This window comes from Eubalaena glacialis, chromosome 2 (genome assembly GCF_028564815.1).
Source record: "Eubalaena glacialis isolate mEubGla1 chromosome 2, mEubGla1.1.hap2.+ XY, whole genome shotgun sequence".
NCBI lineage: Eukaryota > Metazoa > Chordata > Mammalia > Artiodactyla > Balaenidae > Eubalaena > Eubalaena glacialis.
In genome coordinates this window covers 120,789,732-120,805,493 of record NC_083717.1, presented here as the reverse complement: position 1 = coordinate 120,805,493, position 15,762 = coordinate 120,789,732, and the positions used below count along the sequence as shown (strand labels likewise).

The following is a 15,762-nucleotide window of genomic DNA, read 5'->3' as shown; positions in this document are numbered from 1 at the left end:
AGATGAGAGGAGGACCTAGAACCAAGCCTCTGAAGATCGCAGACACTGAATGATGGCAAGGAGGAGGAGGAGAAGCCTGCGGTAGAGAAAAGAGGAGCAAGAGAAAGAAAACCAGGAGAGTGTGGGACTTAGCAGCCAAGGAAAAAAGTGTTTAGAGGAAGGGGTGGCCAACAGTGCCAAATGCTGTTGAGAAATGATGGAGACTCAGCCAGGGAGGGGGTGGTGAAACCAGACAAGTGGTCTTGTAGAGGACTAAGGCCAAGGCTGAGTACAGTGCCCAGCCCAGTCCGCCATATGCATGCCCTGTATCATCATTTCCAGTATACCTGTCTGTCTCCTCAGTAAGCTACTCCAAGGTCGGTCTTGTCCATCCTGTTATCCCCAAAGCCCAGCACAAGGCCAGAACATAGCAGACACTTAATAAATTTTACTGATTAATAAGTGGATGGCTGGATGGGTGGGTAGGTGGATGGATGGGTAGATGAGAAGGAAGAATTGGAAGCAAAGGAGGAATTGCTGGCATCTGCCTGGGATCTACTATCCTTCAGGGTCTTTTTCCCCCCCCCCCCCTTTATACCGCAATGGCCCGCAGACCCAGGGAACAGAGACAGAGCCCCATCCTCTCCCTCTGCTGGGCCCTGGCCCCCCTTCCTCTCTCTGACGAAGAGTCTGGACCGAAGGTTCTGCTGACGTGGGAAAGGGGAGGAGAGTCTGGAGGAAGGGGAGGGGAAAGCGGCGCAGAGATCGCAGAGACGAAGGAGGCGCCCGCGGCTGCAGAGGTGCAGAGCAGGGTCTCTCCGGCTTCTGTGTCCGGGCACCGGGCGCGCCACTGGGCCAGAGGGCAGTGCATCCTTTCGGTGCGGGCCGGCAGGGCCCCTGCGGTCGGCAAGCTGGCTCCCCGGGTGGCCACCGGGACCCCCGAGCCCAATGGCGGGGGCGGCAGCAAAATCGACAGCACTGTAGAGATCACCCCCAGCCCCAACGGAGTAAGTGCCCGCGCCCTGGGGGCTACGCCATCATCTCCCCGCACCCCCGCCAAGCGCCCGGCATTTTCCTCCCGCGCCGCCGCCGCCGCCGCCGCCGCCGCCCGCCTTCCTCCCGCTCGCTCCCGGCCTCTTCCCTTACTCTGCGGTTTTCTCCGCTTCACCCTTCTCCTGCCACCACCCCACACATCCCTTACCTCACCCCCCCACACACAGCAGGTCGGGACCCTCGGAGATGCGGTGCCCACGGAGCAGCTGCAGGGTGAGCGGGAGCGCGAACGCGAGCGGGAGGGGGAGGGCGACGCGGGTGGCGACGGGATGGGCAGCAGCCTGTCGCTGGCCGTGCCCCCCGGCCCCCTCAGCTTCGAGGCGCTGCTCGCCCAGGTGGGGGCGCTGGGCGGCGGCCAGCAGCTGCAGCTCGGCCTCTGCTGCCTGCCCGTGCTCTTTGTGGCGCTGGGCATGGCCTCGGACCCCATCTTCACGCTGGCGCCCCCGCTGCATTGCCACTACGGGGCCTTCGCCCCCAACGCCTCTGGCTGGGAGCAGCCCCCCAACGCCAGCGGCGTCAGCGTCGCCAGCGCCGCCCTAGCAGCCAGCGCCGCCAGCCGCATCGCCACCAGTACTGACCCCTCGTGCAGCGGCTTCACCCCGCCGGACTTCAACCACTGCCTCAAGGACTGGGACTATAACGGCCTCCCCGTGCTCACCACCAACGCCATCGGCCAGGTGAGGCAGCCTGGTGGGCCGCGGGTTCGGGGGCGGGCCGAGAGCGACCAGCGAGGGGCCTCACACCCGCTCCGTCCCTCTCACGTCTCTAGTGGGATCTGGTGTGTGACCTGGGCTGGCAGGTGATCCTGGAGCAGATCCTCTTCATCTTGGGCTTTGCCTCTGGCTACCTGTTCCTGGGCTACCCGGCAGACAGGTGAGGGCTGGGCAAGTAGAGAGGAGGGGGTGCTAGGGAGGCTGGCCCAGGCGGCTTGCCTTGGCAAGAGGCTGAAGGGGACTCGGTGGACCCTGCAGTGTTCTCTGGATTTCTTCTGTTCAATGATATGCAGCCCCACCCCTGTCTCAGCTTCATTCCCCACCAAGAAATACTCCTTCCATACCTCTTCCACACAGGGAATAACTCTTCCTTCCTTGCCAATCCCTAGATCCATGGATCAATGGCCTCATCTCCAAAGACAATAGCCCCATCCCTACTGACCAAAACCCCTATATGCACAGATCCAAAGTCCTAACTACTCCTCTATCATCCCTATCACCACCAAGCACCTCCCTCACCATCATCATGGATTGATAGACTCATGCTTGCTAAAAGCTTTATCCACCTGGACTGTTAACTCCATCTCAATGGCCTCATTCCTAAAGCTCATTGTGTTAATTTCTAAATATCAACAGCTCCATTCACACTGACCAATAGCTCAACTCTATAAACAAATGACTACCCTCATGGGGGTCAATAGTTCAACCCCCATGGATCAGTGACCACAAGAGCACCCCTCCCCCAAGACTAACAGCCCCATCCTCATGGATCTTCAGTGCTCTCAGATCCTCTCAGATCAAAAGCCCCATTTCCAGGAATCAGTGGCCTCATCTCAAAGATCAACAACCCATCCCACCAACCAATAGTTCTTCCCAGGGGTCAAAACTCCATCTCCTCTGATCCTCAACACCATCACCACTGACCAGGTACTCCATCTCCACTGACCATCCCTGTGGATTATTAGACTCATCTCCACTGGTCTACAGTCTCATCCAAATGGATTTATAGTTCAACTCCCATGGATCAAAGGCAACCCAACATTGAATAATCCAGTTCCCTAAAATCAATGCCTATCCTCACTGCCCAATAGTCACACACCCCTGTGGGCAAATGATCCTAAACCCATAGGTCAATAGCCCATCCTTATGCATCAGTGGCCTCATACCCACAGACCAGTAGCATCATTCCTGTGGAATAATAACCTCATCCTCAAAGACCAACAATTCAGTCTCCTAAATTCAGTAACCTTAGCCAATAAGCTCAGCCCCATGGAAAAATGGCTCCACCCTATTGGGTCAGTAGCTTCACTCTCAGGCTATTGGTGCCCCCTTCCCAATGACCAGTGACCCCAGTCTACATCCCCATAGATCAGTGGTCTTATCCCCCAAAATCAATAGCCTAGCCTTCAGTAGCCCTGTCCTCACTGACTTATAGTCAGTGACCATCATCATTGACCAACTGTCTCATCTCCTCTGTTCTGTGACCCCATCCTTACTGATTATTCCTATGGATTAATAGATTCATCCCTACTGGCCAACTGTCCCATCTACATGGACTGAGATCCCTATCCCATGAATCAATAGCTCCATCCCCAAAGATCAACGGTCCAATCTTCAAAGATTAGTGATCATCCCTGCTGATCAATGGTCCTATCCCATAGATTAAGAGCTCCATTCCCATGGATCAATGGCTCCATCTTCAGTGGCCCCATCCCCACTGACCACCCCTATGAATTAGTAGACCCATGCCCCAACCCCATGGAAAAATGGCTTCATCCCCCAAAATCAATTACTCAGTCCCCTAAGATCAAGAGCTCCATTTTCACTGACCAATATTATCCCCATGGACAAGTGGCCAATGGCCTACCTCCATAGATCAATAGCCCCAACCCCATATATCAATGACCCCATCTCCTCTGACCAGTCTGAGCAAGACAAGCTCCATCCCCACTGACCAACAGCTCTATGCCCAAGGACCAATGGTTCCAAGTCCCCTAAGCAATATCCCATCCACTCTGATGGTTGGTCTCACTTCCATGAAGAAATGCCCTCATCTCTGACCAATAGCCCCATCCCAAGAGTCAATGGTCCTGCCCCCACAGAACCATAGCCTCGCCCCAGTGCCCAGTAACCAACCATGGTCCCCATCCTCTCCCATCTTCTCCAGCCTCACTCCAGGGCCTCATCCTCATACCTCCAGCTTTGAAGTGGGCAGCTGGGCCCCACCCAACAACTCCTCCCCCAGGGAGTCTGGGTGATCAGAGGCTCTCGCTACTTTCCAGGTTTGGCCGTCGTGGGCTTGTGTTGCTGACCTTGGGACTGGTGGGCCCCTGTGGAGTGGGAGGGGCTGCTGCAGGCTCCTCCACAGGTGTCATGGCCCTCCGATTCCTCCTGGGCTTTCTGCTTGCCGGTGTTGACCTTGGTGTCTACCTGATGCGTGAGTGGCACCCCCCCCAGAGCTCCTTCCCTAGGGACTCATGCCTGCCTGTCTGTATCCCCAGGCCATTCCCACTGCTCCCTAGGATCCCCTCAGTCCCTTCTTCAGCCCCAGATTTCAGCTGTCTGGAATCTCAGCTGTCTTTCTGCCCAGGCCTTTGAAGGATCCAGGGGCCTTCCTTCTCTCCACACCCCTCTCCTCCCATGATCTTTAAGGCTTTCCTTGCTCTGCACTTACTGCTGTCAGGGAATGAGCCTTTTTTTAAAAATGAAATCCTGAGTAGCTGTATGACCTTGAACAAGGGTTAATGTGAAAGTCAAATAAGAGGTCTGGTGTGAAAGGGCCCATAATTTGGGAATGCTGAAAACCCAGCAGGGACTCTGACCCTCGAGCCCTCCCAGGTTTGAGTGGGAGAGGAGAGAGAACTGAACATCTCTCCACTCTTTGCCTTAGAGGTTAGCCTGTGGGAGGCGATGGCTGCAGCCTCCACTCAGGGGCTGACCTTGCTCTCTGTCCTCCTCCCTCCCTCTCCCCTCTTCTCTCCCACGCCTCCTTCCTCCCTGGCCTCTCCTCCCTGTCCCTGCTGTATCTCCAGGCCTGGAGCTGTGCGACCCAACCCAGAGGCTTCGGGTGGCCCTGGCAGGGGAGTTGGTGGGGGTAGGGGGGCACTTCCTGTTCCTGGGCCTGGCCCTTGTCTCTAAGGACTGGCGATTTCTGCAGCGAATGATCACCGCTCCCTGCATCCTCTTCCTGTTTTATGGGTCAGTATCACCCTCCACCTGTTGTCTGGCCATTCCCATCTCTACCTCCAGCCTAGGTCTAGCCTGGAGACCCCTCCTCTTCTCCATTGCCCCTTGTCCAGGCCTGCTCCAGCCCCAGCCCCTCAGAGATGGGAGTTTTCCATCCCTGGGTCAGGATTCAGGAGGCCTCACAGTGTACCCCCCACCCCACCCCCAGCTGGCCTGGTCTGTTTCTGGAGTCCGCACGGTGGCTGATAGTGAAGCGACAGATTGAGGAGGCCCAGTCTGTGCTGAGGATACTGGCTGAGCGGAACCGGCCCCATGGGCAGATGCTGGGAGAGGAGGCCCAGGAGGCCCTGCAGGGTAAGAGACAGGGGTCCCTACAGGTGATACCTCAATGTGCACACATGATGGTGCCCTCTGTTGTAGCTGTACCACCGTCTCCCAGGGTCCCTACCACCCATGTGGGAGGACCCTGGGTTCTCAGTTGTTCCTTCTAACAGACAGCTCCTCTCTCTCTCCCAAGACCTGGAGAACACCTGCCCTCTCCCTGCAACATCCTCCTTTTCCTTCGCTTCCCTCCTCAACTACCGCAACATCTGGAAAAATCTACTTATCCTGGGATTCACCAAGTGAGCCTGGGTGTCTGAGCCAAAGGCCAGGCCAGTAGCTGGGATGGGGGCTGGCCGGGTGGGGAAAGCCTGAGGACCCCTACAGAGGCCAGCCAGGGCTGTGAAAGGCTGCAGATGGAGATTCAGACACCGTTCTTCGCCTCCCCACCCTGTCTCACAGCTTTATTGCCCACGCCATTCGCCACTGCTACCAGCCTGTGGGAGGAGGAGGGAGCCCATCGGACTTCTACCTGTGCTCCTTGCTGGCCAGCGGCACAGCTGCCCTGGCCTGCGTCTTCCTGGGGGTCACCGTGGACCGATTTGGCCGCCGGGGCATCCTGCTTCTCTCGATGACCCTCACTGGCATTGCGTCCCTGGTCCTGCTGGGCCTGTGGGATTGTGAGCATCCTCCCTTCCCCACGGTGTGGGCTCAGCAAAGGAACCCCAGCAGAGGTGCCTCAGACGGGCTCAGCCACTGCTTCTGGCACAGGCCTCCCAAAACCAGACCAGACCCCGCCCAGATCTTCCACAATTCTCCCCCTGGCCGCACAATCCTGTCTGTTCTCCCAACCAATGAGTGAATGCCCAGACCCACCCGGCTAGGGATCAGAGGGGATGATGGCAGGGACTAGGCCAAGCGTGATCTCCCCACCTCCGTTCACATGCTCCCTCTCTTGGTCCTCCAGATCTGAACGAGGCCGCCATCACCACCTTCTCCGTCCTTGGCCTCTTCTCCTCCCAAACTGCTGGCATCCTCAGCACCCTCCTTGCTGCTGAAGTCATCCCTACCACTGTCCGGTGAGAGCAGGGGTGCTGCCAGGGGAGTCTCCAGGTCTCCAGCTGAGGACAGGGCCTGAGGGATGAAAAAGGGGAGGCTGCTGGAGAAGAGCTGGGGTGAGGCCCACAGCTACAGGCTCAGTGCCTTGTCCGTCTCTCCCAGGGGCCGAGGCCTGGGCCTGATCATGGCACTGGGGGCACTTGGCGGGCTGAGTGGCCCAGCCCAGCGCCTCCACATGGGCCATGGAGCTTTCCTGCAGCACGTGGTGCTGGCGGCCTGTGCTCTCCTCTGCATCCTCAGCATCATGCTTCTGCCGGAGACCAAACGCAAGCTCCTGCCCGAGGTGCTCCGGGATGGGGAGCTGTGCCGCCGGCCTTCCCTGCTGCGGCAGCCACCCCCTAACCGCTGTGACCACGTTCCATTGCTTGCCACCCCCAACCCTGCCCTCTGAGCGACCTTCGAGCACCCTGGCAGGAGGCTGGCCCATACAGAAAGGTGGCACAAGGCCCTGGCAAGGAGAGCGGGAGGACTGAATGAGGAAGGCAGGGCTGCCCTGAAGCCTCAGAGGCACCTCACGCCAGTCATGGAGAGCTCAGAGGGCTGCCCTCAACCCCATCTCCTTGCTGCTTTGTGTTCACTTCCTTGGCAAGAGTCAGGGGACAGGGAGGGAGCTCCACACTGTAAGCACCAGGTCTGGCCTCCATCCTATGCCCAAAGACATCCTCCCAGACCTCATTCTTTCTTGCTCTATCATCTGTTTCAATAAAGACATTTTGAATAAATGAGCATACCATAGCCTGGACTTCCCTCCCTTCTGTTGTCCTTCTGACTGTCTCTTGGGTGAAGGTTTCTCTCAGTGGAACCCAAACCAGTAAAATTCTCCCTCCCCCTCCCTGCATCTGCCCCCTCTTCTCACTCCCCCACCATGTTAACTTACAGACAACTACCACCACCCCTTACTCACTGCTTGCTATGCTGCTAGGACTGGGCTAGGCACTTTACAAACTTCATTTAATCATTTAATCTTTACAACATTGCAAGGTAGGTGTTTGGACCAATTAAAGTTTCTTGTTTTTGCAAGCAATAATAACTGACTGACTCTAATGAACTTAAACATAAAGGCAATTTATTAAAGGGATCTGGTGGGGCAGGTTGTGGTGCGGAGCTCACAGAGTAGAAGGAAAAGCAGAACTAGTCATAAAAGGCCAGGAGCCAGAAAAGGCAAGAGAGCAAGTGACTGGCTAGCTTGTGTATCACACCACCCCACCCCTATTACTGACAAATGGGGAGGGGAAAGCAGTACCTGAGTGCTGCTGGCAGAAGTAGGACTGGAGTTGTGCAGGTAAACACAATGGATGCCCATGACAGTATTCTTCTCCTTTTACAGATGACGAAACTGACACTCAGAGACTCAGTAACTTGCCCAAGCTTACAAACTTAACGAGTGACAGCTGGGATATAACTGGATCCTGGAGCTGGAGCTCTCTAGGGATGCACACCGTGGCCAGCTTACCAACTCCTTCCAATCTTTGTGTGCTACCCTTGGAAGCGAGGAGTGAGTCTCTAGGCCTCCCTGGGAGGGGGCTGTAGGAGACTAGGCCTTCTACCTCAGTGCCAGGGCCTGCCTTTGACTAGCCCTGGCCTGGCTTTGGGCAAGTCTCTTAACCTCCAGCTTCCTTCAAGGGTTGCTATGAGGATTAAACAAGATAATACATTGTAAGTGCCTCTTAAATTATCCCACTAGATGGTAAGCCCCTTGAGGACAGGAACTTCGTCTTACTCAACTTTGAAACACCAACACGTGACCCACGACAGGTGTTCGAAAAGTTGTATTTGTTAATTCTTTAAACAAATGTTTCCTGTGCTGGATTTACAGACCAGTTCCATCCTGCATATTTAGGGCGTGGGCCATCCTTCAAAGAGCTTAAAATCCATCTAACACTGGGAATATTAATGAGGAGGAAGAGAGACCAGTGGTTTGGAGCATCAAAAGGCTGACTCCTGAAGGAGGTGAGACTCAGAGAGGCAGAAAGACCTTAGGCAAGGGCCCAGGAGACAGGTACATAGCTCTCAATTCAAAGGACATAGAGAGAGCAAAGGCCTGGAGGTAGGGAAGGGTGAGGAGGTCCTGGAGAGAGGAATTCTTAGGAAAAGCACGTCTTGAGGCCAGCCTCTTCCAGAGAAGGGGGGCCCTGTTACCCACAGATCCCTGCAACACCAGTGTTCCTATCTCCTTCCCCTCTGCCAGTCCATGCCCCAGGCCCAAAGCTCTAGGAACTAAGCCATGCTTCTGGGCTCTCAATAATAATCACTGGAGAACTCATAAGAACCCTTCTCATTTAATCTTCACAGCCCCCCGTAATAGGTATTAGTAGTTTAATCCTATCTAACTACTGAGGAAATGGAAATGAGAGAAATGGAAGGAACTGCCATGAAGAGGCAGAGCAAGGACTTAAACCCAGGCCTCCTGGCTGCTCTTTTTAGTCCACCATAGTTCCCTCACAGTTAGACATTCTGCATCCCGCATTCTGTAGAACAGTGTCTGTGTGGTCCAAACTGACTCCAATGTTGACTTTTTAGCTTTGGGTTGCCAATGATAACACTCATTGAGAGATCATACTCATTGCTGTCTCCAGAGTTTCTGTAAGAACCAACAGGATGGTAGATAAGTATTTTTTGGAAGAACCCAGGTAAAGCCAAGGAGTTACTTATATGCTAGTAACACTGTCCAAAGCACACTGTGAGGAATGGTGTCAAAGAGGCATTTCAAAGAACCCATTCTCTACATACCGCTGGAAAAACGTCCAGGGCAAGAAAATAAAAACACTCAGGAAGCTAGAGCAACTCCTGTAGGAGGGTAGGTGAAAGACAGCAAGTCTCTCTGACTTCAACCAAAGAGGTAAAGGCAAAGAGAATGATAGCATACAAGAAGCATCAAGGAAGCACAAAGATACAGTCCCTCATCCCCAAGCAATTCCTGGTCTAGGTGGACAGGACCAATGTGTGTAGCTACAACTGGCATCTTGTCAGTTGCTCTAAAATTCACCAACCACATGATCTCATTGGATCGTCATCAATAACCCCATGAAAAATGGTTATTTTTTAGGCTTTTACAGATGAGGAGACTGAGGTTTGGCGAGGTAACTTTTGAGGTGACTGGTAATTAGTGTAGCCAGATCTTGAGAACTGAGAGCCTGCAATCTTCTTACCGCATACCAGATAGAAAATAATTCTAAACACCATGAAAGAAAGTATTACTTATCCTGTAATATTAAGTTTAGAAGGTACCCCAGGAACTTGGAGATCATTTACGGGCAAACAAGGAAATGACTACTTTCCTTGGAGAGGTTGTACTGACGAAGCATGAACAGTTCTTAGAAATGTTTTAGTTGGATTCACAACTAAAAGCCATAATGGACTATTGAGGAGAAAATTAAAAGGATATACGGGATACATTTCTAACCTAAAAAAGTTACATGAAGTGATATGAAAGCCACTCCCATTCCTCATTCAGTCAACCTAGCCTGGCTACTGTGCAACCGATTTTTACTGATTATCCACTACTGTCTTGTGCTGCCTCAGGTCTGGGGGGGCATGATCCTTGCCTGCAAGAGCTCAGAACACTGGGAGATAAATAATTACAATCCTATATAGAAAATGCAGAAAAATATAAAAAGTGCTGTAGCAGCTCTAAGGAGGACAGGATATACTCTATTGGAGGCAGTCAAGAAAAGATTCTCAGATATCTGGATTGGACCTTACAGGGTAAGTCTTGAGTTTGCCAGGGACAGAAAGGAAGAAGAAACAGTGCAAAGCCTAGAGACACGACAGAACATGGTATACATGGAGAAGAGCAGTGTTTACCTTAAGCATCCACGGAATAAAAGGCAGCTACGAAAACCCACAGCTAACATCATATTTATCAGTGAAAGTCTGAAAACTTTTCCCCCCAAGATCAGGAAAAAGACAAAGATGTCTGCACTCATCACTTCTATTATACATTGTACTGGAGGTTCTAGCCAGGGAAATGAGGCAAGAAAATGAAATACAGGCATACCTCAGGGATACTGCAGGCTCAGTTCCAGACCACTGCAACAAAGCAAGTTACACAAATTTTTTGATTTCCCAGTGCATATAAAAGTTATGTTTACACTGTACTGTAGTCTATTAAGTGTGCAATAGCATTATATCTATAAAAGACAATGTACATACTTTAATTTAAAAATACTTTATTGCTACAAAATGCTAACCATCATCTTAGCCTTCAGTGAGTCGTAATCTTTTTGTTGGTTTAGGGTTTGAAATATTGTGAGAATTACCGAAATGTGACACAGAGACATGAAGTGAGCAAATGCTGTTGGAAACTGGCGCCAACAGTCTTATTCAATGCAGGGTTGCCACCAACCTTCAATTTGTAAAAAATGTAATCTCTACCAAGTGCAATAAAGCAAAACCCAATACAATGAGATATGCCTGTAAAAAGCACCAAGAATGGAAAAGACAATGTAAAACTATATTTGCAGGTGACATGACCTTGTATACAGAGAATCATAAAGAATCCACCAAAGAGCTATAAGAACTAAATAAACAAGTTCAGCAAGGTTACTTAACTTGTGACTGAATGTGGAGGATACAAGATCAATATACAAAATCAATTGTTTTTTTGTTTTTGGCTGCACCACGCAGCTTGTGGGATCTTAGTTCCCTGAGCAGGGATTGAACTGAGGCCCCCAGCAGTGAAACACCAAATCCTAACCACTGGACCACCAGGGAATTCCCAAAATCAGCTGTATTTTTATACAACTGCAATGAACAATCTGAAAATGAAATTAAGAGTTCCATTTAAAATAGCAAAACCTCAAATACTTAGGAATAAATTTAAAAAAAGAAGTGCAAGACCTGTACACTGAAATCTACAAAACATTGTTTAAAGAAATTAAAGACCTAAATAAATGGAAAAACATACTGTGTTCATAGATTGGAAGATTTAATATTGTTAAGATGCAATCTTCTATAAACTGATCTACAGAATCAGTGTAATCCCTGTTAAAATCTTTGCCATCTTTTTTGCAGAAACTGACAAGCTGATTCTAAAATTCATATGGAAATGTCAAAGACCCAGAATAGCTAAGCAATCTTGGGGAAAAAAGCAAAATTGGAAGACTCACACTTTCCACTTTCAAAACTTATTACAAAACTACAGTAATGAAAACTGTGCTACTGGCATAAGAACGGACACATAGATCGATGGAACAGAATTGAGAGTCCAGAAATAAACCTGTGGACTGAGTCAATTGATTTTCAACAAGGGTGTTAAGACCATTTAATGGGGAAAGAATAGGCTTTTTAACAAATGGGGTTGGGACAAATGCATTATTTGCATGCAAAAGAATGACGTTGGACCTCTACCTCATACCATACACAAAATTAATTCAAAATGGATCAAAGACTTAAATATAAGAGCTAAAACTATAAAACTCTTAGGAAAAAACATAGGCATAAACATTCGTGACATTTGTGCTTCAAAGGACACTATCAAGAAAGTGAAAACCGGACTTCCCTGGTGGTGCAGTGGTTAAGAATCCTCCTGCCAATACAGGGGACACGGGTTCGAGCCCTGGTCTGGGAAGATCCCACAGGCCACGGAGCAACTAAGCCTGTGCACCACAACTACTGAGCCTGCGCTCTAGAGCCTGCAAGCCACAGCTACTGAGCCCGCATGCCACAACTACTGAAGTCTGTGTGCCTAGAGCCCATGCTCCGCAACAAGAGAAGCCACCGCAATGAGAAGCCCACTCGCTGCAACTAGAGAAAGCCTGCGTGCAGCAACGAAGACCCAACTCAGCCAAAAATAAATAAAGTGAAAACCCACAAAATGGGAGAAAATATATTTGTAAATCATATATATCTGATAAAGGTCTAGTATTCAGAATATATCAAGAACTCTTGCAACTCAACAGTAAAGACAAATAACCCAGTTAAAAAGTGGGCAAAGATCTGCTAGACATTTCTTCAGAGAAGATATACAAAGGGCCAGTTAGCACATGAAAAGATATACCCAAGAGAAATGAAAAGGTATGGTCACACAGAAACTTGTACACAGATGTTTGTAGCACACTATTTCTAATCGTCAAAAAATGGGAATATCCCAAATATCCACCAACTGATGAATGGATAAGCAAAATGTGGTATATCTATACAGTTGATCCTTGAACTTGGGGGTTAGGAGTGTCGACCCTCTATGCAGTTCAAAATCCTCAAAAACTTTACAGTCTACCCTCCATGTCGTAGTTCTGCATCCATGGGTTCAACCAACCATGGACCATGTAGCACTATAGTACGTATTTACCGAAAAAACCCCACGTTTAAGTGGGCCCATGCAGTTCAAACCCATGTTGTTCAAGGGTCAACTGTACAATGAAATATTATTCAGCCATAAAAAGGAATGAAGTATTGATAAACACTACGTGGATGAATCTTGAAAACATGCTAAATGAAAGAAGCCAGACAGAAAAGGCCACATATTGTACGATCCCATTTATATGAAATATCCAGAAAAGGCATACCCATAGATATAGAAAGTATAATTAGTAGTTGCTAGGGACTGGGAGGGGGGGAAAATTGGGAATGCTTGTTAATGGGTACAGGGTTTCTGTTTGCCGTGATGAAAATGCTCTAAAATTAGGTAGTGGTGATGGTTACTATATACGTATGTACATATATATGAATAAATAATATGGTTACTATATCTACTAAATATCACTGAATTTTAAGTACACTTAAAAGGCAAATTTATGGTATGTAAATTATATCTAAAAAAAAAAAAAATCCATAGAGCTTTTTGGTGGGATGCAAGTCAGAAATATTGCAAGCTGACTTTCTTCAGCAAATAAAATTAAAGTTCCTTTACTTAGTGACCCCTTTTTCTGTAACAAATTCTAGCACTTAGAACAGTGCCCAGCACTTGGTAAGGACTCAGTAAATGTCTGTTTGTTGAATGAATGATTACCATAGGCATAAAGGAGAAAGAGGCATTAGCAGAGTTGACATTTTAAAATTAGATGATTTGAGAAATCAAATCTACTCATCTAACCATATAAAAGTGAGGAAAGCTATTACATTATTGAAAAAACCCAGCCACTGCTTTTTTCTGTTGCTGGTATCAGGTTGGGCAAATTCTGAGAAAGCACTGGGCGGTCCTCATTCATTTTGTACCACCCACAGTCCCTCAAAGGATCTCTGACTCAGACTCACTCCAGAGAAATCTTATAGACAGGCTTCCCCAATCTCTCCTCCTCAAGGACACTTCCCACAGAATCCGAATGAGACCGGACTCATTGCTGTCCCTTGATTAAGAGAGAGCTAATTAGGAATGACTGACAGAAAAGTAACCAATCTTTCTCAAAGAAAGCAACTTGCTTTCCAGGCTACTTCCTCTAAAATCACTGAGGATGATACAGGAAAAATGAAGAGACCAGGTAAAGCAGGAAATCTAATTCCTGTTAAGAACAGGAATCAGCAGGGACTTCCCTGGTGGCGCAGTGGTTAAGAATCTGCCTGCCAATGCAGGGGTCACAGGTTTGAGCCCTGGTCTGGGATTCCCTGGGTATCCCACATGCCGCAGAGCAACTAAGCCTGTGCACCACAACTACTGAGCCTGCGTGCCACAACTACTGAAGCCCACGCGCCCTAGAGCCCACACGCTGCAACTACTGAAGCTCACATGCCTAGACCCCGTGCTCTGCAACAAGAGAAGCCCGCGCACCACAACGAAGAGTAGCCCCTGCTCGCCACAACTAGAGAAAGCCCGCGAACAGCAACAAAGACCCAACACAGCCAAAAATAAATAAATAAATAAATAAATTTTATTTACTTAAAAAAAGAATCGGAATCAGCAGGCCCGGGATAAAGGGACCCTCCAAGGTGAATTAACACCTTCTGAACACCTAAGTGGCAGGTGCTGTGAGCCATACAAAGGCATAATCCATGCCCTCAAGGGAAAACACGGATGTAATTATTTTAATTATGAAACCATGAAGTGCCAAATAGAGATAGGAGCAATTTGCCCTGAGCACAGGAGTGATTCATCCTGACTAGGAAATCAAAATAAGTTTCCTGGCTGCGGTACTTGGCTTCTACACCTTGGCTTCTATCTTATGATTCTGACAGAGTAGATGTGATGGGCATAGCAGGCTGGAGGAACAGCATGAGCAATACATGAAAATAAAGTAAAACTCAACTGGAATGCACAGTACATCAGATGTAGGGAAGAATGCGGAAGGAAAAATCAATCTGGATCAAATTGGGAAAAACCTTAGTTCCACACTTGGCAGCATAGGGGCCTTTTTGGAAATACAGAGTTTAGAGCCAGATTATTGCCAGGAGTCCACTACAATCAAGGTGGGGAGTTGCTCAAGCAGTTAAAGTAGGATAGAGGACAGACAGGATATTGAGAACTGACTGAACACAGAAAATTAAAAACAAAGTAGAGTCAAAAAAGCAATTCATCCTCCAAGATCTAACAGGCTACAGGGATTTTTTTAGATAGCCACTTACTGCCACCTGGCGGATAGACAAGACTTTCCCAGCATTAGCAGCATCAAGCCACTTAAGATGTTGCACATTTTTCTAATAAAAATAGTTAATACTGAACACTTTATCCAGCCTCTTGCTAATCAGCCTCTAAAGAAGTTTCCGTACTCAGCTTACAAGACACTGTTCTAGTTGAATCTAGTTAGAGAAGACTCCCAAATGCCTAACAAATGACACAATAGGAGGTAAATGATCAAATATTAAATTATGGGATGGTCAATACTGACCTGAAATTTCAGAATACAAAACCATTTGGGAGGTTGGCTGAGGCTCCATGGATATGGAGAGCCATTTCTTTAACCTAAGATTATCGAAGAGAGCATCTCGGTCAGAGGCAATCACGAACAAAACATCCTAGGAACAGAAGTGAACGGCGCAATAGAACATACAGAGGTTTAAATACTTACCAACTCTGTAACTAATGGAGGGTCTACAAAAGGGGGTGTGTGTGTGATATAGTACGAAAGGCTTTTAAGACCAATCTAACATTAGAATATAAAATGGAAAAATTAGGTTATTAATATGACCAAGTAACTCAATTACTAAACTTAAGGATACTCAGACAACGAAAGCCACTTGTCCTAATTAACGGAACAATCCCAAATAAGTTAGCTAGGACTTCCCTGCCGCAGTGGTTAAGAATCTGCCTGCCGGGCTTCCCTGGTGGCGCAGTGGTTGAGAATCTGCCTGCTAATGCAGGGGACACGGGTTTGAGCCCTGGTCTGGGAAGATCCCACATGCCGCGGAGCAACTAGGCCCGTGAGCCACAACTACTGAGCCTGCGCGTCTGGAGCCTGTGCTCCGCAACGAGAGGCCGCGATAGTGAGAGGCCCGCGCACTGCGATGAAGAGTGGCCCCC

At 49.1% G+C, this 15,762-nt stretch overlaps 1 protein-coding gene across 2 annotated transcripts; it reads left to right on the top strand.

Annotated features, from left to right (window-relative positions):
- Window positions 1-732: 732 nt before the first annotated feature.
- On the top strand, window positions 733-7,096 carry SLC22A17 (solute carrier family 22 member 17). 2 transcript variants are annotated; one of them, XM_061180657.1, is made up of 10 exons: window positions 733-986; window positions 1,203-1,709; window positions 1,802-1,905; window positions 4,028-4,182; window positions 4,778-4,943; window positions 5,140-5,285; window positions 5,449-5,554; window positions 5,715-5,986; window positions 6,220-6,331; window positions 6,474-7,096. In XM_061180657.1, the coding sequence occupies exons 2-10, from the start codon at window positions 1,302-1,304 to the stop codon at window positions 6,760-6,762; spliced, it is 1,758 nt and encodes a 585-aa protein (XP_061036640.1). In that variant the 5' UTR covers window positions 733-986; window positions 1,203-1,301; the 3' UTR covers window positions 6,763-7,096. The 2 variants fall into 2 exon arrangements, with proteins under 2 accessions (XP_061036640.1, XP_061036639.1); XM_061180656.1 differs by having other exon boundaries at window positions 908-986; window positions 5,715-5,932.
- The last annotated feature ends 8,666 nt before the right edge of the window (window positions 7,097-15,762 follow it).